Source organism: Chaetomium tenue, assembly GCF_020726465.1.
Source record: "Chaetomium tenue strain MPI-SDFR-AT-0079 chromosome Unknown F5144scaffold_2, whole genome shotgun sequence".
In the NCBI taxonomy this organism is placed as follows: domain Eukaryota; kingdom Fungi; phylum Ascomycota; class Sordariomycetes; order Sordariales; family Chaetomiaceae; genus Chaetomium; species Chaetomium tenue.
In genome coordinates this window covers 5,129,072-5,152,370 of record NW_027117330.1, presented here as the reverse complement: position 1 = coordinate 5,152,370, position 23,299 = coordinate 5,129,072, and the positions used below count along the sequence as shown (strand labels likewise).

Genomic DNA, 23,299 nt, shown 5'->3' with positions numbered 1-23,299 from the left:
TGCCTTTCATTTCATCGCTGGACGGTCCAGCCTAGACCTGCTCAACGTTGTCTACCTAGATACGGGTATTAGACTACAAAACGAGGCCGCTTGCCTCGGCATATACTAAAACCACCTAACCCATTTAACGGTGTTAGGCTTGGCATCGCGTGGGTAGCAACCTGATCAGATCCGAGATCAAGCCTCACTATCGGAGTCATTCTAATTCCGAAATTGAAGGTGAAGGCCGCATGGGTGCGAATGAGACCCCTACATGTACTTTGGACAAGAAGTCCTTTATTGGATGGAGACGGCCCCTCACAAGTTACGCTTCCGGGTAGCGTCTTTGTTAGACCTCCAAGCCAGCATGGTAGACTAGCCCCCTTCGAACAAAGAAACGTCATGCTTTTGAAGTCGTTCAAGTTCCCAGGCAGGATGGCAATCAGAATCTGGCAGAACTGAGCATCTGCCTACCTTATCACAAGAGCCTCCAGCAGGTAGCTACGATGTCCTCGCACCCAGAATTCCGGTACACCCACCACGGGCTCGTTTTCTATCCGCTAGAAGTTCCCGAAATCCAGGAACGGCTCCACCTCGCGAACGACAATGAGAATGAGTCCGCCCAGTATTTGCAAGCACGACGCCAAGGCTTCGTCCTTGTCCATTGGATCCAACCACCCGGGAGCGCCTTGCCGACTTCGGGCAGTGTAGGGGTCTTCGCAAGCATCGACTGCCCGCAGGAGCTGGTCATCATCAAGAAGCTATCCCAGATCATCAGGCGAGGTCAGCTCCATAACAGGTGGCGACCGGTGCCGTCCGAGATTGAACAAAGCTCGCTGAGCCCGCTGGATGCTGCTGTCCAGCGGCAGCTGCCTCTGTATCACGAAAACATGGGCCTGACGCCGTTCCCCCAGCTGCATGCGTTCCAGATCCACAAGCGGACGCCGGGATCCCAGCCGGTCAAGCCGGAAGAGGACATCACGCTCTTCTACAAGTACTACAACGGAGGCACGCTGAAGAGCTTCATTCGGAAGTACGCCAGGGCTGGCAAGCGGGTACCAGAAGGCTTCATCTGGCACGTCATCGCCCAGCTCTGCCGCGCCGTCTCGTGGCTCCATACGGGGCACATTCCTTCACGGGACGAAAACCTCGGGCGCGAAGATCCCTCCCACCCACCTCAGCCGCCCCCTGACACATGGGAGCCCATTTGCCACCAGGACATGCACGCCGAGAACGTCCTCCTACACTTCCCGACCGACGAGGAAAAGCTGGCCGACCCGCGGTTGGAGCAGTTCGACGAGTACTTGCCACAGGTCATCATCGCCGACTTCGGCCTCTCGTTCCAGGCTAAAAACGACCTCTCGGATGAACTTGGCCTCGAGGAAAACCCCAATCTGCCGCAGCCCACGACCTGGAAGGACAAGGCGGACATTGGCGAGGCGGCCTTGCGTCTCATGGTCCCAGAGTACGGCCCAGGGGAGGGTGAGATAAACGTCTTTGACCCCGACGACGGCTCTTTTGACCCGTATTATTGTCACACGCACCCGTCGGCGCTGATGGGCGGCTACAGCGAGGAGCTAGTGAGCTGCTGGCGACAGTTCGATACGTTGATCTTGCCCCTACTGGACCTGGACCCGTATACTTGGCAGAAGGCCATGTTCATATCAGACGAACGCGACTGGAGGGGGTGGCCGCCGAACGAAATCCTGTTCGGTCCCACCCTCGCCTTGGCCGACCGCCACGTCGACGACTACATCCACAGCAGCGACAAGGAATCCGTGCTCTGGACGCAGACCTTCAACGCCTCGATGCCCTACCACAGCGTCCCGCGCGACCCGGCGCACCACCGGGGCGATTGGGTGACGGTCGACGGGCACCTCAACGGCATCATCGCAAGCACCTTCGCCCAGTTCAGCCCGGGGTGCGTCAAGATCCGGCAGGTCCACATCATGGGCAGGGGGCGCGTCGAACAGGAGCTCGACGAAGTCATTCCGGAGTCAGCGCAGCGCGGCGACGAGGACAAGGACGAGGACGAGGATGGGCAGGACACCGAAGGGCCGCCGATTCAGGCGCGTCGTGCTACGGCCCCACACCCCAAACGCCGTCGTCAAGGCCGCCAAGCTGCGCGCCCTCTGCGGCCCAAGCCGTTGCGGGCGAGGGACGCGTCGCCGCCTATCGCAGAGGAATATCTGAATCGTAAGTGGGCTACGATGGTGGACTATGAGAGAAGGTGCCGCGAGAAAGGGATTTGGTGAGCGGCGAAGCGGGAGTTGGGATGGATGGGGCGGGTGGGGGATTTCAGGGGAGGGAGTTCGGGGGCAAAAAGAGGGGCGATTGGGTGGACCAAGGAGGAAAAAGAAATGCCTACTACAGGAATCGAACCTGTGATCTTTGCATGTCGTCGATGGATACAAGTGCAACGCATTAGCCACTATGCTAAGCAGGCTGTATCTTTTTTGATCTGGGTTTCCGAGCATGGCCTTATAAGGGCAGAGAGGCTGTGTCAAATCCAACTCTGCACAGCAAGTCACCCCTGAATTAGCACACAGCTATCATCTTTCCACCTCAGACCCCAAATCCATGCTCACCATTTCTAGCCCTTGTTTCGCAATCTCGAGAGTGTATTTGTATTCCAGTTACACTTAACTTGGATTCATCTAGAACTCCACAACCCGTCTGCATCACGCTGCATCACTCCCATATCCATCACACTCCCCCCTCCACTACCCCTTCCGCCCCCACTTCACTTCCACCCAACTCCTCCAACGCCTTCCTCTTCTCCTCCCTCCCCGTATTCCCATCCTCCCACACCGACGGATACCCCATCAAATCCCTCACCCCCACCCTCACCTCCCTCCCCTCCCCATCCAGCACCACCACCTCAATCTCGGGGTTATAATCCAACAACACCTGCGCGCACCGCCCACACGGATTAACCACCCGATACACATCCCCGCGCTCCCCACGCTCCCCGCGGCGACACACCGCCATAATCGTCTCCATATCCCCCGCGCGCACCCCTTGCGCGGCCGCGGCGCCCAGCACGGAGAGTTCCGCGCAGGGACCGCCGGTGAAGTGGTAGACGTTGAGCGCGACAAAGGTTTGGCCGGTGAGGCGGGTGCGCACGGCGGCCGCGACGGTGTGGTTGTCGTCCGAGGGGGGGATGCGGGCGAGGGCGGTGGTGCAGAGGTTGAAGAGGGGGGGGTCGAGGTGGGGATGGGGGTGGGGTTGGGGTTGAGGTTGGGAGTTGGTTAGGGGGTGGGTGGGTGGCATGGTGGTGGTGTTTGGTGTCTGGTTGTGGGACGGTTGGTTGTTGGAATGGTACTGAAGATGGATAATACTGGTGTTTGCGGGGTTCTGGAACTTGGCAGCTAATGTTGTTGGAGCCTGGTCTTATATCTCCTTTTATGGCGGTTTGTATGTAGTATGGACGTACATGTACGTGCATATGGGACCCGGATCATCCATGGGTCGATAATTCCCGGATCTTTTCCTGAGTAGGTAGTCCGAGTGACTCAGGCCGGGATTATCCCCTCACCGAGCCCAAAAAGATATGGGCTTAGGTGGGCTGTAATTACATCTAGGAAATGGGTCAGGTGGGTAGACTTGAACCCAACAATTTCTTCAGGTGATCCAACCCAAAAATCCTTTCATGGCAGATAATAGGGTATAGTACATTATTAGTTAAAAAAACGCCAATGTCCGAAACGCCCCTCTCACAGTATCGGCTCCTCAGGTTTAAGCAGGACAGACGAACAGCCAGCCCCAGAGTCCCTCGCCTTACCCGTGTACTTTCTCTCTAATAATCCATGTTCTATGCTCTATTACATGATGCCAGCTCATCAAGCCTTCTGCACATTCTTCATCCCCTCCAACTTAGTCTTCTTCTCCATCCGCGCGGCTCTCCACTCCTGCCCCCAATACCAGTTCACCGCGGCAGACGGCGACACGGCTACCACGATGAGGGCCAGACCCAGGAACGCCGGCGCCGGACCAACATCAGCTACCATGGTTTCAACAAAGGCAACGCCAACAGCGCCCATACCGCACCGCACCAAGTTATTGACAGCAGTGCTGCTGGCGCCTTTGCCGGGGCACAGGTCCGATACAAGCGTCTGGTTCAGCGCGAAGACGGCATTGCTCGTCGCTGCAATCAGGAACTGCAATACCAAGGGAACCGCTATCCAGCCGGGCTTGGACGTAAAGGTGGCATCCGCAAGGGAGAACCCGTACGCGGCCGTAGAAGTCACGAACAGGCCCGCGATCCAGGGGAGGTGGCGCAGGCGCGCGTACTCGATCGGGAAATCCGCTGGGACGTTCCTGGCTGGGAGCTTGTGCGTCGGCGGCAGGTTGTTTGCCATTTTGTAGGCGGCCTCGGCAGCTTTGTAATCGCGTGTCATGAGCTTGCCGGCAATGGTAGAGCCGATGATGGTACCGAGACCTGGAGTGAAGGCATCCATTCTTATTAGCGAAACAGGTTTGGGTCGGAAGCGTTCTGGTGGGATGCCTAGGTACGTACCATTGGGCAGGAACGCCAGACCAAGGAGAAGCTCGCTCAGACCAAAGCGTGACTTGAAGAGTCCCGTGGTGCTGGATGTCACCATACTCCAAATGGCGTACACCACGCCGCCGAACAACAGGTTGAAGAGGATATCCATCTCCGTCAGAAGCCTCAACGGCTCGATGAAGGTCATCAGCGTCACCTTTTTGCGCTGGGGTGTATCGCTCGGGTCCTGAATGTAAGGAGGCTCCTTGGTGAATCGTGCGATGAGCGGCTGATGGATGCCGGTGACCCGCAGGGAGCCGTTGCCGGCAATGCTGCGCAGTGTCTCGGGCAGAAAGACGATGATAAGGATGATGACCAAAGAGGAAAGGATGACAAGGAAGACAAAGATCGACCGGAAGCCGAAGGAGTTGGCCAAGAGACCGCCTAGGACGGGTCCGATGGCGATACTAAAGTTGCGAACTATCGGCCGGCTGATTAGGAATACTAGCCCAATGAATGTGATGGTCTATGGTCGCCCTGCACTTACTGGCTTGGTAGAAGCTGATGAAAGCACCCCTTTCCGCTGGAGGTGAAATATCCTGAATGACACCGTTGCCTTTCCATATCTTAGATTAGATGCTGTAACCTAGAAGCCAAGCAGGGCGGTGAAGCACTTACCGATGCTCACAGTGGAAGCACTCCCTGCTGCTTGTAGGCCTCTGAAGATGAGTAGGACGGCGAAGTTGGGCGAAAAGCTGAGGGCAATGTTTGAAGCAATATAGACCACAAACGAAGCAATGTATATCGGCCGCCGCCCCACGGTATCCGACAATGAACCCCAAAACAATGGCGACACGCCTTGAATAATTAGGTAAGACGTGATAGTCAGCGAAACTGTGCCGATGCTGACATTGAGATCCTGTCCTTTTGTTAGCCACGATCCCATCTGGAGGAATGCACTTGTTCGGCGTGCCCTTGCAATGGCGTCTAGCGATGGGAAGTAGATGTTCGACGACAGGCCCGAGAACAGACCTGCAACACCGATAATGCCAATGAGCAGCCTTTTCCGGCCCTTTGAGAAGACGTGGTACGCCTCTTCCGGTTTAGGGCCTGGAGTTGTCGGCCTTTGCCCAACGGCCGCCGGGAGCACCGCATTGTCATCGTCAAAGGGGTTTTGTGGCTCATGCGCCGGAGACCCCACTCTATAAACATCATCGAACGGATTTGGCGGCATTTGCTGTTGCTCTCCCTTCAAGCCGTTGTTGGGTGGCTGACAATATCCGCCCTGCGGGAACTGGCTCGCCCTTGACTGCCGGGTTGGGACCGGTACGTCATCGTGATAGCGCTCTGGATGGTAATACGGATCGACAGAGATGAGCGCAACGCCGGCAGCGGCCGCGACGTACAAACTGTTTCTGACGCTGGTCAAGTCGATGGCGGTTAGGCGACGGGAGGCACGAACAGCGACGGCCGCTATTAGAGACTCGCGACGGTCCTGTGGTTCCATGCTGACTATCTGAATGCACCTGATTTCGACGCTCTGCCCCAGGCAGGGTCAAAGGCATCGTGAGGATGCGATTCGGTATCTATAGGGGATCTGGTAGCAAAGCAAACTGACAGGATCCAACTCATCCGTGTCTGCGCCCCCATGAGTGGATTGTCACAGCACCCAGCCGGAAGAACCCGCCTCTAGTCACCCTTTTTGTGGCTTGATCGGCGAGGGGAGTGCAAAGTTTTGTAGCAGGGTGAAACTAGCGCACTAAGGCTGTGAAACAACATATGGCTCTGAACTCCTTCGACGGCGGCAAAACAAAGCGGGCCCTACCTTGCCACCCCCTGAACATCCACCACGTTGTCGCGGGATATGTCTGTGGACTGGTCTAGATGCTCGATGAGCGGCTGCGGACCTGCGACGCGTCATACCGACACTTGAGGGCTAGGGAAGCTAGCTTGGGATCGACCGGGAGAGTCCGGGACCAATCGTTTCGAACTATGCCTGTCCTATTACTTTCTGGGTGTCAAAAGAGTGTTTATTTTGTTACATCTTCTACAGGAGCCACCCCTGCCCCCGTTTCTCCGAAGCTAAGGCACTGTACTCCAACGCCGCATACCTAGGTACGCTCAACACCGGCGGGACCGGCTATTGCAGGAAGAATGGTCGGCCTTGCAAATAGCAGGCGGAAAGCGCCCCCGCCGCAGATCGATATTCTTGCTTCCCGGGACAGAGACAACGATGACGATGACGATGAGAGGAGGGAACGGGACACGCCCGCGCGGACACCTACAACACCTCCAACGCCAGCAGCCACGACGACAGTTCGGCCAAGTACATCCTCCTTTCCAATACGAAAGACAACATCAGCGCCAGTTGCAACGATCACAGTGACTGCCCCGGCGCAGGCAACGACAGTGACCATGTTTGTGACAGAGGGTGCGAGTCAAGCAACCGTAACGGTAATAGCAACGCCGGTGAGCGCGATCCCTACTGCCGAGACATCAGTGCCAGCTCCAAATCTGGCAGTCGATGCTGACATTCTGCAGATGGGCACCGCGGGGACTAGTGCTACGTCTGCTGTGGCGGCCACGGATTCTGCTCAAACTAGCGGTGCGGTGATCACAGGAGCTGGTGCTAATTTTATCGCTGGGGTGGGAGTGGCAGGTATTATTAACTTCCTTCACATGCCCGTCCGTCGCCGGAAAAGGATGTTGCTGACTTTCTCTCAAAGCTGGGCTGTCAGTTATATTGATGGCTGCAATCATCATCTTGCGCAGGAAGAGACGGAAGATGGAGCAACAGGTACGTAGTCCAGGTTAATCGCCGAGTATTGCAGACAGAGTTCCTAACACGGAGGTGCTCTTGCAGCAAAAGCAGTCAGACCTTCCTTGATGGCGCAGGTCGCGTCCAAAACAACGTCCTCTTGAGAGAATCGAGTGCATCCACGGTTCAGGGGTAATACATACACATGCAACATATAGATAGATATAGACCATGGATATGTTGTGCATGGGGACAGTCTTCCTTACATTTTTTAGTTCTTCAAGCTTCTTCTAGACACCTCACGCTTGCGCTTAAAATCTTCGGATCTGGAAGAGACCGACATTGTCTATCCGGACCATAAATACACCTACTCCATGCAGTCGAGACGAGCAAAAAAAAAAAAAAAGAAAGTGTGGCCACGCACTGGCCGTGATTGGGCGATTTTGGCAGTTTCAGGATTGATCCCGCCCGAGGTTCCAGGCTCATCCTGGTAACTTCAGGGTTGGTTACACTTAAAGCATATAAGAGTGTTCGGCATTACTCATGTTTTGCCCCGAGGTTCCCTAGCGGTATGAAGGCGAAGTTTCTTTCTGCCCACCCTCTCCCGGTGCCGGACTTCCCCGGTTTCAGACTACGTTAGCACTGTTGGGTAAGTTTCGCTACCGTCCACATTACGGTAATTAGTCAACCGCGTTTGATACTTCTGTCTAGGTGGTCAGCCTATCAGGTACGATTGCAGTGCCCATCGTTCTGATGGTGTAAAAGGGAGGTTATAAGGAAGCAAGCTTCGCCGTTAATGCAACTATTTGAATCTGAAAGAAATGACAAGTCGTTTTACATGGTCGCTATCAGCACAAAACGTCCTCCCAGTGGCTCAGGCTTCATGCCGGGTCTGTTAAAAAAACAGAAACGAGGCAGCCCCGACTACTGCCGCCGCCAGCCCAAGACGTATCGTTTTCAGATCGAATGACATCACGCCCGCCGAGTCTCCAGTGCTGTCGGTTGGGGTGCTCGAACCCGGGGTGGTGAAGGCAGGTTTGGTCGCCTTGACAGTGATCCCAGCCACGGCCGTTGTGGCCCCTGGTACGAAGGTTGTCGAGGCGAAGCTGCATTGCGACATGATCCTATCCATGTCTTGTAATGAGTTTTGTCAGCCGCCATTCATTGCCCCTTGTTGCCAGAGAGAAGTCAGTCAGCCCCTACCGTCTGTCGTCTTGCCATTCTGCGAGATGCACGCCGCACACAAGGCCGCAACGCTGCGCACGTTGAAGCTCGTGTTGTTGCAGATACACTGTGCCTCGACGGCTTCGTCCAACTCGTCGTCGGCGTCGTCATCGTCGGCCCGTTGTCGGAGCCCGCGGCGCCTTGTCTCGGTCTCCGGGTCGACGTCGCACGTACCGGTCAGGGTGACGATAGGCCCACATATGACCTTGCATGCATTGGGGACATCGCTGGCATTGAGCTCCTCGGCGTGGGCGAGGGAGGCGATGGCGGCTAGGAAGAGCGTCGTTGCTGTTGTGGTATGCATTGTAGCGGAGATGGTATTGATTTTGTAATGAGTGGAGATGAGAGTTTGAGTGGGTTGGATGATGTTGATCCTAGCATCGGAAACGGCGGCGAGGTCAAGCTGTGGTTAAATAGGTACCATTGAGGGAACTGACGCTCGGAGTCGTCTCTGTTGCTCCTTGGGCGTTGGCTTCCAAGCTGGAACGAGGATGAAGCCAATGCCCCTGGAGCTGTCTGAGATTCGGATAGGTTCAGTGTCTTCAGTTGCCGCACGGTTGTTAGAGTTGTCGGCACTTGCCTATCGAATACGTCTATTTTGTTTCACCATCCAGAAATAGAAAAGTCCAATTCACGGTAGCCCGACAATCCCTTGTTTTAGATCTCTCTGTCTCCGTCGGGGCACAGATTTTGCACGAAACATCTGCCACGCAAAGCGTCTCGGAACCATACGCTAATACTTCTGCATGGCAAGAATAACCGATGAGCAAGCAACATTATGCCTCCCAGATTAGCTTAGGGGAGGACGGGAGCCAAGGCCAACTGCCAAGGGGGCTGGCCCATAGAACCAGAGTGACACCTTAACCTTATTCACACCTCCCGGCTCGTTTGCAGTTGAAACGCACTGGGGTAGGTCAAAACATAATTAGTTACGTACTGTTATTGTTCCATTCTGTGCGGCGGGCAATAACGGTAGGGCAGTCGATGAACTTGTCGGCACACAGGCTTTGAAATGATCCCTTCCCCTGATTCCGTCCTGCAGCATCAGCCCCCTGCTCCAAGGCTCTCTTCGCTATCGTCCCGCAGCCGAAACCACCAATCGCAAAACGACCTCTCCCCGCCGACATGGCGTCGCCGTTCCAGCTGAGCCACCGCAAGGTTGACGCAAACATCAACAAGCTAGCAACACTAGTCAAGGCCAGCCACAACCATGATCCCGGGCGTCGAATCCCGGCTCGCCATTGTCGCAGTCTTTTTCATCCTGCAAATCTTCGTCTTCGCCCTCGAGCTTCTCATCTTCGTGCCGAGCGTCAACGACAAGCGATGGTACATCCCCCTCCGCCAATGGATCGCCCCCGCCAGCTTCGCCTTCCTCGGAACGGTCCTAGTCCCCATCACATTCACCAACCCCACCACCCAGATCGAACGCACCGGCAGCCAATGCACCACGGGCATCGACGCGGACGTGGCCGGCATGGGGGTGCGGATCGCCGTGTGGGTGCAGGTGAGCGTGCTGATCCTCATCACGCTGATGGGCAACTTCCACCTCAAGGCGACGGGGGCCAAGGAGATGGGTGCCGGCCTGGTGCTGACCCACGTCTCGCTCGCCATCGCCCTGCTCGTGCAGCTGCGCCGCGCCACCCTGTCCCCGCCCGACGCTGCCGCCGGCGCCATGATTCTTGATGCTCAGAACATGGCCCTGTCTATCCAGCTCGCTGCGAAGGAGACGTTGGCGGCGCGCTGGCAGGTCGGGATTGTGGTGCTGACGCAGGTGTTTGGCCTGTCGATTGTGCCGGTGCTGGTGTCGAATTTTTTTGAGGGGTCGTTTGCCACGGAGGAGTGTGGTTGTTTGACGGTGTTTTGGTGGGCGTGGTTGAGCAACTGCCTGCCCTCGTCGCGGGAGCGGGCTGTCTTTTGGGTGTACTACGCTTCTCGGTGTGTTGGCTTCTGTCAGGCGGCGTTTCATGCCATCTATAACACGGAGACTTTCCATGAGGCCGAGCCCAAGGGCAGGGGTGATAGTGACGATGAGCAGGAGAAGGGGGGTTTGCTGGTGGGCATCACGTATCCTTACATTGCTGACGGCCAGTCGGGACGTGGGGGGTCGGGCGGCTACGATCTGGCCCGCTACGGCGAGTACCCGGCCACGGTGTCGTTCATGTACGGCTGGTACGGTGTTTATGCGCTCACGTCACTGGCGGCGGCCGAGGTGGCCATGCGGGATCTCAACTTGCAGCCCACCTCAGCCATCGACTCGGTCGGCCAGATTATTGCCCTCGTTATTGCTGGCGCCACCACGCTCCGGGCGGTCTGGCTGTTCGGAAAGCTCTTTGCTGACCAGTGGAACTCCCAGAAAAGCTTCGGTTTTATGTGGCCCTTCCATTTGCCCCTGTCCGCATTCCGCGGTCGTCCGACATACCTCTTGGTCCCTAACTTCGACCTCGCGCCCGACTCGGTCAAACTGGGCTCTATCCTCAAGAGACCCGAAGATGTGGATGATCCGATCAATGATACGCCTATTCCAGCACCACCCGGCGCGGTATCCACAATGCATGTTTCCGTACCCTCCGATTCCTTCCCCAGGACAGCCAAGTCAAAAGCTCCACGGTTCCTCTCAGCTCTGCTGGGGAGTCGAAGTCCGAGTCTGTCCAGGCGGATGACGGTTGATAGTCTAAAAGTGGAAAACCTTCTGGTAGAAGAGAATTATCTCAAGGAGAGCCTCAAACAAGAAAAGGTGGCACAATATCTTGCAAGTTTGGGAAAGAAGGAAAAAAGGGCGAGGAAGGTGTTTATGGTAGTCGGTGTGATCTATGCATCGGGAGTCACAGTGTCATTCGAGACAGAACCCCTGATTCCCCCGGCCGGACCCGTCTTGGTGTCTGCCGGGGCTAGCAAGACTGTTGCGCATAGATCAGAAAGTGACATGGTGGTGGCATATCGGCTAAAGGCAATCACGCTCGACAAGAAGTTGGAGGTGAAGCACTCAGAGAGTTATACAAAGGGGGCTTTGCTTTGACAAAGATAACAAACCTTGTTTTGAGAAACGTAGCGAGATTTGCCTTATGAAGGATGTCAATATTTATTTAGAGAGTTAGCATGCTTTACTTCAAGACAGACAACCAACCTGACGTCAAGTAACGGAACGAGCTTCGCGTTGCTTTCATGTTGCGAAACGGGCACCTCTTGATGGGATTAGCCTATCCTCAAACTACTTCGGTAGTACCTAGTACAAGACCTGAATACAATACAATCACAGCCTGGGTTCCCCCGAGACAAGATATAATTTAGGGGCGCACTGTGATACAGTAATGTTTTGGGCAAGCCATACGGGGGTGGTGTGAAAAGCACTTTAAACACAGCCAAGCAGTAATCTTGTACATGCGTATGTAGGTAGGTATGTACCTACCTTATGTTCGGGGTTCACACTGTGTGCTGCATAGATCTTGGTCCTGCTTTCCAGCCCATCTACCTACCTAGGTACTTACCTAACCCAGATGTGTAGCTTAGTCAAGTGAGAGAGGTACCTGGGTGCCTCGCACCCCTGTTGCAACGGCACTTCCCTATGCCACCCTTTCCAAGATTAATTATCCCACTCGGTCACTCGGTCGCTCGCCCACTCTCACTACTCTCACGCTGCTACGCCGACCTGATCCAGCCCGACACAACTTGAACTCTCTTGATTGCATCAAATTCATCAATGCAGTAATCACTTCTCACCCGTCACCACCATGGGCTGCTTCAGCTTCAAGAAGTACCATCCGCACACGCGGTACAAATCACTGTTCAGCGGCCGTATTCGCGATGCCCACTATGCCTACTACCACAAGGTCCTTGACTTGGACCAACGTCGTGTCATCAGGGTACAGACCGCAGAAAAAAGAGATGAGGACTTTATTTTCGAGGCCCTCGAAAGGCGCCTTGACGTTATCGGCGAAGACCTCGTGAGCATCATTGTGTCGGAGGATGACTTAGAGCTACTATCTTGGTCGAGAAATGAAAAGGATGATATCGCTCTCATTCCATTCTACCCTTCGCCAAGTGATTTTCCAGCAGGGTTACCCAAGGTTCGTCGGAGTCAGCTCACTGAGATTGACCGTCTCGCAGCGCAGACGGATCACACGACTTATGAGCCTTCACCTGGCCACGGACCGAAGCATGTCGTTTTCAAATACTACATCACCGAGGGCAACATAGTCTCGTTTTGGCACGAACTCAATTGCACTTTGAGGATTCCCAATCACCTAAACATTGTTCCTCTGGATTGCCTTGTTATCGACTCGGCCACACCCGGCGGCCCCGACAAGGTAGTAGGGTTCACAACCCCATTCATTGCAGGAGGCACCGTCTGGGACAACGTCAGCCGCACCTTCACACTCGCCCACCTCAACCAACTCACCAAGGTATGTTTCACCTCCTCGTCCGGGGAAACATCCACCTAGTTGATGGCTAACAATCTGGTCTTGCCCCCTCCCTCCCCCTCCTTAGACGATAGACTACCTGAATCTTCAGCTTGGCATCGTCCACGGCACAATCAATTCAGCAAACCTCTTGATCGACCCCGAAACCGACCAGCTGAAGATTTTCAACTTCAGTTGGGGCGCGAAGCTCGGCTGGGAGGGCGACAAGGACCACGAAGGGGCCGTATACCGGTATGATGAACACCGCAACGACATAAAGATGGCCGTATTCGCCGTCTACGAAATCATCACGCGCGACCTCTCCTTCGGCCCTGGCAACGACGCATCCATGGTGCTCGAAAAGGAGACGTGGGAGAAAGCCGCCGAGGTGCGCCTCGAAGAGGGTGTCGACGTCGCCGAGTACCGGCGTGTTCTCGACGAGTGGGTGGCTTTGCGGAAGCCCTTGGATGCGGTCTATACCCACTACACGCAGACGCCACAGCACATTGACTGGCCCTCGGTTCCCGAGTTTCCCCTTACAGAATCCAGAGGAACCATTGCTCGGCACCGGGCACTGTGGCGGTCGGAACTCACCAAGCGGGGCGAGCCTTTCATCAAATGGTAAGTGCTGCGGATTCTGATGGGCCAAGCAATATCTGAGAGCATGACTGATATTTTTCTTCAGGCAGCGCCCACCAACCGCCGAGCTTCCCCTGTCACGAGGAAAGCGACTTCTGGCCACCGGAGAGATAGTTGACGAGGACCCCCAGTTCCAAAGTATGATTTCGCCAGTCCCTTATGAATACCGTTGGAAATAGCCGGCAAAGAGCGCGATCGCGGGCTTCCTGCCCAAAACATAAGAGTATTTCATACGGGGTGATTTGGGGAACCAACAGTGGCTTGGTGGGTATCTCAGGGGCAATCGCCCCGCAGACGATCGATGGTGCCTATTTAGAACCTGCGATGCTACTTCCATCAGAAACAACTATAATCAGAATGTCGATCTTTAACCCTTTGCTTTCTTTGCTTCTGTCCCGCGTTACTCTTCTTCCGCGTCTCCCTTCTCTCCTTCTTTTAATATGACGAGAACATATATCGCCACAGCCGGAAACGGGGGCGTTTCCAATCGCACACCGTATAAATAGAGCCCCTCCTCGCCGAGGTTCCTTTGGTACCGTCAGCCTTCTCCCTCCCACATCGCCTTCGCTCGGCCCCGGTTTCTTCATTCCCCTCGCCTTTTCCCTCCCTCCTTTCGTCTGCAGCCCGCTAGCCCAATATCACCCGCACTCCCATCCCCATTTTCCTAGGCTGAAATCGCTCCAGGATGCCTCGTGCTTGGCTGCCCTGTTTAGCATCCCCTAGCCGCCCGCCTTCGCGCCGCTAATCTAGATATTCCTGGCCTTTGCGGTGTATTTCGCCGATTATAAACTTTTGCTCGGCTTGAGTTTCGACCCCGAGTTTCCTCCCCCTTTGGAACTGTCCACCGAGTCTTTCCCTTATAGCGAACCTCACAACCCTGGTGTCAAAGAGCGCATCCATCCCAGAGCTACCGGAGACGAACTGCGTGCGTCTGCGAAGAGAGAATGGGCACGTACGTGGAAAAGAGGGGGTGTATATGAACGAATGGTAATTATGCCTCGGAAGACCGATGCGTTGGCTCAGAGTGACATTGAGGTGACTCCCTTCCTCGTCAAAGTCATACGCGGGGACAGAGATCAGGGGGTGCCAGCCCCTTCCATCCTCAAACGGTTTCTTGCCCTCCTCCCTTTTCGACCAGTAAGAAGGTTTGAGGAACAAGCTCTTTGCTTCAGACGAAAGCAATCTCTCGAGGGAAAACCCCAGTACACAAGGGAAGCGTTCCTCATTTTCTTTTCCTACATACACAACACATTACCACTTCAAACGCAGATTCGCCGAAGCTCCGCTTCAATTATGCCTACCCTATCACGGCCTATGGCTTGGGGTCCGACCGCCCCTGTCTCATCTCCAGTGCGGCGAGGAAAGTATCGGACGAAATTGGATAATTCCACTGGCTTGCGATGCCCCTAGCCTGGTTCCCTTCGATTGTGACACTGCCCATGTCTTTCCACACATCTTCCCCAATGGCCGTATTGACCTGCAATGCGGACCCGGAGGCTTGATTCTCTCTTATATTTCGAGACGTCTCCGGGGTTGTTCGACCGGCAGCCCCGGCCTCCTTGGATGCCAGGAATGCCTCCTCTGTGGATAGGGAGGCAATGTCATCCTCGGTTAACGTCACACTCCCGTCAGCTACTCGTCGTTAGCCCCGTGCTTCATTTTCTTTGAAGGCAGAACAACCCTACCGTTACGAGGCCTGTCTTCAATCAGCTGCGCCATTCTGAGGGTATACGTTGGGCCGAGCCTTTCAGTTAGGCGTTTGTTGACCGTGTCCACGGCGGCTGCGTTGACCTGCAGTGTTTCCCCGAACGCTCGTGTGAGTCCGACGTTGGCAAGTTGGATGCCCAGACTCAAGTCCTGCTTCGCGTTTCCGAGCTCCTTCATGATGCCATCGAGCTTCTCCTGGTCCTGCCGCCCGGATACGAGTTGCCGGACAAAGCCGTGAACACGCCCCTTGGTGTTTGCTACTTTGGTCAAGTGGCTGTGGAGGGCTTCTCCGACCGCGGCCAGCTTGGCGATGGTCGCACTCACATTGGGCGTTCTCAGGGCCGCTTCCCCCGCGGCCAACTCGATGATTGTCTTGGTTTGGGATACTTCGGCCGAGTACTTGGTTATGAGCTCTTGGAGACCTTTTTGGCGCTCGACTGCCTGGTGAACCCGTGAGAATAACGCAATGGATTGCTCGAATAGTCCGGCTGCCATCGCGAACATCTCCGCCTAAGTTGAACGTTAGGCCTTCCCATGGGGCGATTGAATAAAACACGGGAACCTAGAGTGATACAGTACCATTTTGGGGCCTCTCTCTGGTAGGACCGTAGGAGGCGTGACAACAACGTTCGCAGGCGCACCTAGGGTACGGGAGCTCGCGGCGATGGAAGGATGGTGTCTCAGAAGAGCGTAATGCAGTTAACGAGGCCGACATGCGGAGGCGGTTGTGTCCGCGACGTGATATTGCGCTTCACTTGCCTGCTTGTGTCCTCGGTACGTATGTACATGTCACGGGGCTTACCTCGGTACTTCCGGTCAGGTGTACCAATTACAAAACGAGCATCAAGCTGCTGGGTTCGGTCGGCCTCTGCCAATCAGCAATGGCGAGGAACCGCCCGTCGGGTCGAGGGGGAAGCTGACGCCCAACATCTACAAAAGGCTAGGCGGGCACGGCAGTGCAGAGGCCCACCCAGCACCAAGGAACACGCAAGCTGCAATCTCTCTCCAGGTTGCTAAGCCTCCGATTGTCTTGCATTTGGGGCCCGCTCTGATGCTGTTTGGCCGATAGCGTGCAGCAGTCAACCACTGGACTTGAACTTCCGACGGTGATAAGCTCGCAGATCGTCAGCCTCAAAGATTCAAGGTGGTTGGCCCTGCATGGCACTGTTTTCTTTGAAGGCGGCTCGGGGTACCTGGAGAGTCTTGATGATTGATTCATGTATTGCTGATCCTCATTCTTTCGTGCGGGCAGCACTTCATGTGGTCAGGTCGACCCCCCCAGTTACACCAACCGCTGCGCGCCACGCCTTTGCCCTTCGTTCTGTCTTCATTCGCATTCCTGCCTGAGCGGTCCGTTAGTGCCCCTCGGGGCTATGGGTCAAGTCCATGTGATAGGTAGGCCTAGTGATGACACCGAACATGCATTCGCAGCTGCAGCAGTGACTGACACACTGCATGCAGCAAGAACCTAAAGCAATCACTCGGCTGTTTATCATAGGTGGAAGGTTTAACACAAGCGGTTCTAGCCCAGTTTTCCATTTTGTGTGATTCTCTCTGAGGCCTGTATGATAAGCCTCACTATCGGAGCCACCAGTAGTGAACTCCCTTCACCTCGAAGACGGCGAGCTGAACCGCTCTTGGAACCCGACGGAGTCGATGCCACGATAGGCAGCAAACCTCCGCCCGGTCGTTGGGCTGAGAAGGCCCAAATGAACGAGACAGGCGACAGGTAAGGTGATCCGTTTATCATGTCAATGCATCACTCGTCTTGCATAAAAGCCCTCATACCAGACGTGATATCCAAAGGACGTCTCGCATAACATTCCAAGACACCCTCCTCCTTCTCATATCCACAACTACTCACCCTCTCATCGTCCCCTATCAGCCCACACGGCAACAAATCTCTGTGTGGCCCCCTATCTCCCCGGCCCATTCAGGGTGCGTCCGAAAAGCAACACGCTAACCATTCACTGCCTAGGCACCCCAAACATGTTCTCCAGAGTCTTTGTCCGCCGGGCCCCGGGCACCGCCGCCACCGGCGCCCCCGCGGTCCCCAACGCCCCCACCATCACCAAACCCCCCACCACCACCGCCGCCGCCGCCGCCCTGGACATACCCACCCTCGCCGAGGCCATGCTCTCCCAACTCGACCGCGCAGCGCGCCCGATCCGCAAAGCCAGCGGGGCGGGCGACGCGCCGGCATCGCTGCGGCAGCACGACAGCGAGCTGGCGACGGTGCGCAAGCTGGTGCAGAAGATCCGCTTCCAGGAGGACCTGCAGACGCCGCCGGTGGCGATGGCGCTGGAGGAGCTGGAGGCCGTGGTCACGGCGCTGGCGGAGCTGGTGGTGCGCGCGGACGGGGGTGGTGGTGGTGCCGCGGAGCTGGCCACGCCGCAGCTGGCGGATGCGGTGTATGCGGTGGTGCAGGCGGGCCAGAATCTGCGGCAGCGGCTGCCGGGGGATGTTGCGACGGTGGTGAATAATGAGGTGAATGGGGGGTTCCAGACCAATGCGGCGATTGGTGGTGCCCGCCCGGAGGGGCGTGTCATCACGGAGTCGACGGGGAATAAGTCCACCGATGCTACGCAGATTAATGCGCCTATGTATGGGGATCTTGGTGCCCTCGCGCAGTTCATGGCCGCCGCGATGCCACAGAAGTAGCGGCGGGACCAGACGCGTGCTTGTACCCTGGCCGAGTGCGTCGGGGCCGGATGTTGGGTTCAGGGGCAGCGTTGAGCGCAACCACTGATTAGGAGGGTTTCTAAGCACTTGTTGTTTTACGCTTGGTGTGGTAGCTGTTTTGTCAATGATGACCGACTCAGTGGAGATAGCAGCTTTTTTCCCCCTTCGTTTTCTTTTGTTTTCCTTTCCTTTCCAGCAACATTTGTTTAATTAAGAAGTTCGTTTTGGGCAATGTTAGTACGAGACATCAATTGCCACGCGGCAATGACGCGACCGTCCACCCGAGCGCGTTGACTTCTCTGGCGTATATGATGATGTGAAGATATGTCTTTTGCCTGTCAATATTCCTCGATTAAGGTATCCAGCTCTGAGTTTGTCATACCACTCTGGCGTTGGAATTTGATCCTAGAGGGCGACGCCTTTCTGGGAGACGAAGGGGCCAGACCACATGCATTCACTCGGATTACGTAGTTAGAGAAAAGTGAGGAGGACGAGAGGGCAAAAGGGAATTCGGGTGGGCTGAAACGGACTTGCACTCGGCCGGGGTTGCACTGCTCGTGTGTGCAGGCCTGACGGGGCGCGGGGAGAGGGGGGAGTGAGAGGCGGTTAGGCACCAAACAGAACCCAGGTATTGCCGTTTGTGTGCGGCTGCATCTTTGCCCAACAACCCCGACCTCATGCGCTCAATATCTTCATGGGGGCGTCGAGGAAGCAGGACCCCCGTCCGAGCCCCCTAGCTATTTCCGTTCGAGTCGAGCCCCTAGCGCCACTTATCTGACCCTGGGATTTCACTGTATCACAATATCGCTATGGCAGTGAAGGATGGAGCTCAACGCCCGGCGGGTGAGGCCACGTCCACCTCGACCGGAAACGTACTGTCTGGCAGCGGCATGCAAATAAATGCGCCGATCGCCTCGATAAGTCAATACTTCGGAGGTAAGACTGCCCCATGCGTGCGTGGACGACGGTTGTTTGTTTCGGTGGTTTTGACGTCTCGGCCCCTCTCGGGCCTTGCCGCGTGATTAGGCGCCGAGAGCAAAGAGGCCCTATGCCTGCGGGACCTGTATATCACCAACCCCTGGCTCGACAAGCAGCGCATTGAGGACACCAAGGGGGGTCTGCTTCGGGACTCGTATTCCTGGATCCTAGAGCGGACCGCCTTCCGGAGGTGGCGAGACCGCCAGGATGCCCGCCTGCTCTGGATCAAGGGCGGGCCTGGCACCGGGAAGACGATGCTGTTATGCGGTGTCGCTGACGAGCTGCGGGACTACGTCGCGCCCCGAGGAGACCGCTTGGCCTTATTCTTCTGTGAGGCCGGTAACAGAAATGCGGACAGCGCCGTGGCCGTCCTGCGCGGCCTGATCTACCTGCTCATTAGCCAGCAGTCCGGCCTCATCAGCCACATCCTGTCAGAACACGAGAATGTCGGGTCGAAGCTTTTTGAGGGTCCAGGTGCGTGGTACTCTCTACGCGCCATCTTCCTTGCCCTCTTGCCAGAAGTAGAGCGCACGACGTATCTTGTCGTCGATGCGCTGGATGAATGTGGGGACGATATCGGCAGGCTGCTGTTGCTTATCGCTGAGACAGCAAAGACGCCTGGCACACGTATCAAGTGGCTGGTGACGAGCAGGCGGCGAGCAGATGTTGCGAGGCACCTCGAGGTGGGCAAGGCAGGGCGGCAGGGTGTGGACCTGGACGAGTGCACTGAAGAGTTGACACGTGCCGTCGGCGCCTACGTTGACCGGTGCGCGGCCGACCTGGCGGACGGCATGGACGACGCTGACGGCCTGCGCAAAAAGATTTGCGAGGGCCTACGGGAGAAAGCCGGGGGCACGTTCCGGTACGTGACACTCGCCGTCGCAAAGCTCAAGACCGTATCGACCTTTGAGATGCTAGACGTCCTGAGGGAGGCAGCCCCCGACATAGAAGGCCTGTACCGACAGGCGTCGGACCGTATCCAGCATCTAGAGCGAGAAACCCGGCATCTCTGCCGGAGCGTGCTGGCCACAGTTGCCATCGCCCACCGCCCCTTACGCCGCGAGGAGCTCTACGCACTGTCGGACCTCCCGTCTAACAATGCGGCAGCAGCCGACAACATCATACAGAAGTGCAACTCGTTCGGCATCAGCGGCCTCACCACCTTCTCTGTCGACGCATCGGCCCGTGAGTTCCTATACAGCGATAGAGTACTCTTCCCCGAGGGCCTTGAGAACGAGCACCGCCGCGTGTTCTTACGCTCGCTCGGACTCATGGAGGGGGCTCTATGCCGAAACATATACAACCTCGGCAACCCAGGTGCCCTCGCAGTTGATATCAGAGTCCCGGAACCTGACCCACTAGCGGCCGCCAGATACGCCTGTGAGTACTTCATCGAGCATCTGGTGTCGAGCCACTACCACGGCCGCGATACGCGCGATAATGGCGCCCTCAACAGCTTCCTCGAGTTCAAGTATCTCTACTGGATTGAGGCTCTCGGCCTCATACGCGGGATGCGGACCGCCCTCTCCTCCTGGCCTAAGCTCGTCGGCTTTCTCCAAGTAAGTCCTCCTTCCCCAAACCAAAACGAAGCAAACGGACTGGACCCGGGTGGCGGCGGCGGCGGTTGATTAACCTTACGACACAGGGAAAAAAGGGGGCAAAAAAGCTGGTTGAGATCGTCGCGGACGCCCAGCGTTTTCTCGAGTACAACGGCCAGGCCGTTATGGAGCGGCCCCTGCAGGCGTACGCCTCAGCAGTGGTGTTTGTGCCGTCCGGCAGTCCCACGGGAGAGCTTGTTGGTAGCGAGGCGCCGGACTGGGTCACCATGGCTAGCGACGAGATGCGAGAAGAACAGTGGAGCCCTTGGGCCCAGACATTGGAACCGGGCGCCGGTGGGCTCGACATCGTAGGGCCCGTTGCCTTTTCCCCGGATGGCGCCTGGCTCGCGGCCGCGCTGCAGGGCGACGACGGCCACGGAGAGACGAAGCACGAGGTCCACGTCTGGGACGCGGTGACGGGGAATCATGTCTGGACCCTCCAGAACGCCGGCGGCTGGATGGCATTCCCACATAACAGCACTCTGTTGGGGACGGCCGCTAGTGGGGGAGACATGACAGGAGTCCGGTTTTTTGACCTGGCCAAGGGTGCCTGGCACCGCCGCGTGATAGGCCTGCTAGATGTCTCCGCCGCCGCTTTCTCGCCCGATGGCGTGTGGCTCGCGGCCGCCGACGGCGACTACCTGGGTACGTGGGACTGGGTGAGAGGGGACTGCCCGCTCCGGTTCCGCCATGGATCTAGCAACGCCGCGGGCTCTATCGCCTACTCAGCGGACGGCACCCGGCTCGCGTCGGCGCACAGGGTGGAGGTACGGATATGGAACGCCAGAGCGGGCAGCCAACTCCGCTGTATCAGCAACGTGGATGTCACGCTGGTTGCCTTCTCGCCCGCGAGCAGCGCCGGTGGCGAGCTGATATCGGCTAGCAACGAATCGCTAATAACGTGGAGCGTCGAGACTGGAGAGCGTATCAGCATGCTCAATGTCCCTTCGGAACACGACCATTATAGCGCGGTCGGCCTCTCCATCGACGGGCGCTACTTCGCCGCGGCGCCCGAAGGCACCATCATAACGTGGGAAGCGGCGACCAGGCGCCGGCTCCAGACGCTCGAGGGATACGACAGACGCGTACGGTCGCTGGTCTTCTCGCCCGACGGGCGCCAACTCGCAACCATAGGTGCCTGGGGCCTCCGGCTCTACCGGGCCACAGCGTCAACCGAAGGGGGCCTGCTCCGGGCGGCCCGCGACCACCCCGACAAGATCAGCATTATGCAGGTCTCGTCCGCGTCTGGCGGCGGCGCCACCATGGTGTCGGCGTCAGCCAGCACCATGAACATCTGGGACGTCGCCGCCGACGGTGAGTGCGGCCCCCCGCGCAAGATCAAGACGGCGCAAGGCGGCATCCTCAACGTGGTACTCTCTCCCGACGGCGGCCAGCTCGTGTGCCTGTCTAGCCGTGAGGACGCCAGCGTGTGGGACACAAGGACGGGCCGGCGGGTCCAGACCATCCCAGACTTCGGCGCGGCGGCGTCCTTCTCGCCCGACGCGAAGCGGCTCGCCGTGCTCACCGTGTCTGGCACGCTCAAGGTGTGGGACCTGGCTCGAGAGGAGTACGTCCGCATCTTCGAGCAGCCGCCGTCGCTGGAGGCGCGTGCGGGGGAGGTCGGCGCCGGGGCCGTCGCGTTCGCGCCCAAGGACGACTTCATCGCGACCTCGCTCGACCGCACCATCCGGCTGTGGAAGCTGGGCCGTCGACGGTGCATCCAGACGCTCGACGGTGACGACACAACGGCCAAGGGGCTTTGCTTCTCATCCGACAACCACTACCTTGCGGCCTCATACCACGGCAGGATCAAGATCTGGGACCTGGCCGGCCGCTATTGTCTCCAGACGGTCGACACGGGCGGATCCCGCTGCGCCAACGTCACGGCCCTTCACTTTGACGCGGGCTCGTTTCGACTGCTGACGGATGTGGGTCTCTTCTTCCTCGAGGACACGCAGTGGAGTCCGGGTTGGATTAGGACGGGGACGTGGGCGGGAACGGAAAACGGCGCGGGACAAACGACTCGTCGCCAGGGGTACGGGGTAGATGCCGACAGCGGCTGGGTCATGTGGAACTCGCAGAAAATGCTGTGGCTACCGCCGGCCTACCGCCCGGATAGCATGGCGGTATTGCTTGTGGAACTCACGGCTGTGACGCCCTCGACCATTGCTCTCGGTTGCCGCTCCGGCCGCGTCGTGGTGCTTCGTTTCCCAACCCAAAGGCCGCCCAGCGAGGTACAGGAATAAGTAATGTGGGAACTAATACGCGGATTCATTGAACGTTCTTTCATGTCCTATCCATGACCCATGAACTGCAGTGATGTCCTTGATCCTGTTGATTGTTGTTGCTAGGACTAGAGGCCCCTGGATACCTGCTGGCTGCCCTTCGGTCCTACTCCATTTTGCTTTTTTTCAAAAGTTCGTGACGAAATTGAAATGTACAAAAGAAAGAAAAGTGCGCCCGTCATGTTGTTATACAAGTCTGTTCTTCGCATTACCATACCCGCCCCCATGTCCTCCTGCCCCCCTGCCCGCGCGCCCCAACTGTGCCGCTATCCTTTCCCATATGCCCTCATCGCCATCAGTGTCGTTGCGTGGAGAAGTGGTAGCCATAGCGCGTCGCCAATACAATGGAGGTGACGAGACCAATAACCATGGCAGACCTCGCAACGTCGAGCGTGATCCAGTCTCGAATGTTTTGTTGCTGCTGTTGCCATTGTTGTTGCCGTTGTTGTTCTTGTTGTTTCGCCAACATCTGCTTTTCCTCCAGCATCTTTTGTCTCTCTAGCACCTCTTGGAGCAGGATTTCCATCTCCTTGACCAGTTCGTCGTCGGTAGGCATGGTGGTATGG

General features: G+C 57.0%; 10 protein-coding genes and 1 non-coding gene across 11 annotated transcripts; 5 read left to right on the top strand and 6 right to left on the bottom strand.

The window, feature by feature from the left end:
• Positions 1–247: 247 nt before the first annotated feature.
• F5144DRAFT_610556 (uncharacterized protein) lies at positions 248–2,234 on the top strand (the record flags this gene model as incomplete). The annotated part of the gene is made up of 1 exon (XM_066791662.1): positions 248–2,234. The coding sequence occupies exon 1, from the start codon at positions 486–488 to the stop codon at positions 2,232–2,234; it is 1,749 nt and encodes a 582-aa protein (XP_066647425.1). The 5' UTR covers positions 248–485.
• A 106-nt stretch (positions 2,235–2,340) lies between these two features.
• On the bottom strand, positions 2,341–2,425 carry F5144DRAFT_t50. Its single transcript has one exon. It is a non-coding gene; the product is annotated as a tRNA-Thr (tRNA).
• A 31-nt stretch (positions 2,426–2,456) lies between these two features.
• F5144DRAFT_565076 (uncharacterized protein) lies at positions 2,457–3,583 on the bottom strand. Its single transcript, XM_066788474.1, has one exon. It carries the CDS (start codon positions 3,250–3,252, stop codon positions 2,686–2,688), a length of 567 nt encoding a protein of 188 aa, XP_066647424.1. The 5' UTR covers positions 3,253–3,583; the 3' UTR covers positions 2,457–2,685.
• On the bottom strand, positions 3,584–6,111 carry F5144DRAFT_565075 (major facilitator superfamily transporter). Its single transcript, XM_066788473.1, has 4 exons — positions 5,144–6,111; positions 5,013–5,081; positions 4,499–4,945; positions 3,584–4,420 (listed from the first exon to the last, which is right to left on the bottom strand). The coding sequence occupies exons 1-4, from the start codon at positions 5,970–5,972 to the stop codon at positions 3,822–3,824; spliced, it is 1,944 nt and encodes a 647-aa protein (XP_066647423.1). The 5' UTR covers positions 5,973–6,111; the 3' UTR covers positions 3,584–3,821.
• A 2,007-nt stretch (positions 6,112–8,118) lies between these two features.
• F5144DRAFT_483873 (uncharacterized protein) lies at positions 8,119–8,751 on the bottom strand (the record flags this gene model as incomplete). Its single annotated transcript, XM_066785408.1, has 2 exons — positions 8,119–8,357; positions 8,427–8,751. The coding sequence occupies 2 exons, from the start codon at positions 8,749–8,751 to the stop codon at positions 8,119–8,121; spliced, it is 564 nt and encodes a 187-aa protein (XP_066647422.1).
• Positions 8,752–9,300: 549 nt separating this feature from the next.
• Positions 9,301–11,705, top strand: F5144DRAFT_149880 (uncharacterized protein). The gene has a single exon (XM_066782463.1). The coding sequence runs from the start codon at positions 9,658–9,660 to the stop codon at positions 11,461–11,463; it is 1,806 nt and encodes a 601-aa protein (XP_066647421.1). The 5' UTR covers positions 9,301–9,657; the 3' UTR covers positions 11,464–11,705.
• Positions 11,706–12,018: 313 nt separating this feature from the next.
• Positions 12,019–13,847, top strand: F5144DRAFT_507470 (uncharacterized protein). Its single transcript, XM_066786489.1, has 3 exons — positions 12,019–12,847; positions 12,933–13,465; positions 13,530–13,847. The coding sequence occupies exons 1-3, from the start codon at positions 12,176–12,178 to the stop codon at positions 13,660–13,662; spliced, it is 1,338 nt and encodes a 445-aa protein (XP_066647420.1). The 5' UTR covers positions 12,019–12,175; the 3' UTR covers positions 13,663–13,847.
• Positions 13,848–14,680: 833 nt separating this feature from the next.
• Positions 14,681–15,998, bottom strand: F5144DRAFT_565070 (uncharacterized protein). The gene is made up of 3 exons (XM_066788472.1): positions 15,770–15,998; positions 15,169–15,700; positions 14,681–15,115 (listed from the first exon to the last, which is right to left on the bottom strand). The coding sequence occupies exons 1-3, from the start codon at positions 15,770–15,772 to the stop codon at positions 14,796–14,798; spliced, it is 855 nt and encodes a 284-aa protein (XP_066647419.1). The 5' UTR covers positions 15,773–15,998; the 3' UTR covers positions 14,681–14,795.
• Positions 15,999–16,993: 995 nt separating this feature from the next.
• Positions 16,994–18,018, top strand: F5144DRAFT_149853 (uncharacterized protein; the record flags this gene model as incomplete). The annotated part of the gene is made up of 2 exons (XM_066782462.1): positions 16,994–17,096; positions 17,169–18,018. Coding segments are annotated over 2 exons (786 nt in total), but the record flags the coding sequence as incomplete, so codon positions are not given.
• Positions 18,019–18,526: 508 nt separating this feature from the next.
• On the top strand, positions 18,527–22,733 carry F5144DRAFT_565062 (uncharacterized protein). Its single transcript, XM_066788471.1, has 3 exons — positions 18,527–18,808; positions 18,899–20,409; positions 20,496–22,733. Exons 1-3 carry the CDS (start codon positions 18,682–18,684, stop codon positions 22,692–22,694), a joined length of 3,837 nt encoding a protein of 1,278 aa, XP_066647417.1. The 5' UTR covers positions 18,527–18,681; the 3' UTR covers positions 22,695–22,733.
• Positions 22,734–23,028: 295 nt separating this feature from the next.
• F5144DRAFT_600448 (uncharacterized protein) lies at positions 23,029–23,289 on the bottom strand (the record flags this gene model as incomplete). Its single annotated transcript, XM_066791075.1, has 2 exons — positions 23,029–23,154; positions 23,239–23,289. The coding sequence occupies 2 exons, from the start codon at positions 23,287–23,289 to the stop codon at positions 23,029–23,031; spliced, it is 177 nt and encodes a 58-aa protein (XP_066647416.1).
• Between the last annotated feature and the right edge of the window lie 10 nt (positions 23,290–23,299).

Coding starts and splice junctions, on each gene's coding strand:
- F5144DRAFT_565076 (XM_066788474.1), bottom strand. CDS start 3,252: ATGCCACCCACCCACCCCCTAACCAACTCCCAACCTCAACCCCAACCC.
- F5144DRAFT_565075 (XM_066788473.1), bottom strand. CDS start 5,972: ATGGAACCACAGGACCGTCGCGAGTCTCTAATAGCGGCCGTCGCTGTT. Junction 5,082..5,143: donor TGCTTCCACTGTGAGCATCG/GTAAGTGCTTCA, acceptor AGATATGGAAAG/GCAACGGTGTCATTCAGGAT. Junction 4,946..5,012: donor CATCAGCTTCTACCAAGCCA/GTAAGTGCAGGG, acceptor GCCGGCCGATAG/TTCGCAACTTTAGTATCGCC.
- F5144DRAFT_149880 (XM_066782463.1), top strand. CDS start 9,658: ATGATCCCGGGCGTCGAATCCCGGCTCGCCATTGTCGCAGTCTTTTTC.
- F5144DRAFT_507470 (XM_066786489.1), top strand. CDS start 12,176: ATGGGCTGCTTCAGCTTCAAGAAGTACCATCCGCACACGCGGTACAAA. Junction 12,848..12,932: donor ACCTCAACCAACTCACCAAG/GTATGTTTCACC, acceptor CCCCCTCCTTAG/ACGATAGACTACCTGAATCT. Junction 13,466..13,529: donor GGCGAGCCTTTCATCAAATG/GTAAGTGCTGCG, acceptor ATTTTTCTTCAG/GCAGCGCCCACCAACCGCCG.
- F5144DRAFT_565070 (XM_066788472.1), bottom strand. Junction 15,116..15,168: donor TGAAGACAGGCCTCGTAACG/GTAGGGTTGTTC, acceptor AACGACGAGTAG/CTGACGGGAGTGTGACGTTA.
- F5144DRAFT_565062 (XM_066788471.1), top strand. CDS start 18,682: ATGGCAGTGAAGGATGGAGCTCAACGCCCGGCGGGTGAGGCCACGTCC. Junction 18,809..18,898: donor GATAAGTCAATACTTCGGAG/GTAAGACTGCCC, acceptor CCGCGTGATTAG/GCGCCGAGAGCAAAGAGGCC. Junction 20,410..20,495: donor AGCTCGTCGGCTTTCTCCAA/GTAAGTCCTCCT, acceptor CTTACGACACAG/GGAAAAAAGGGGGCAAAAAA.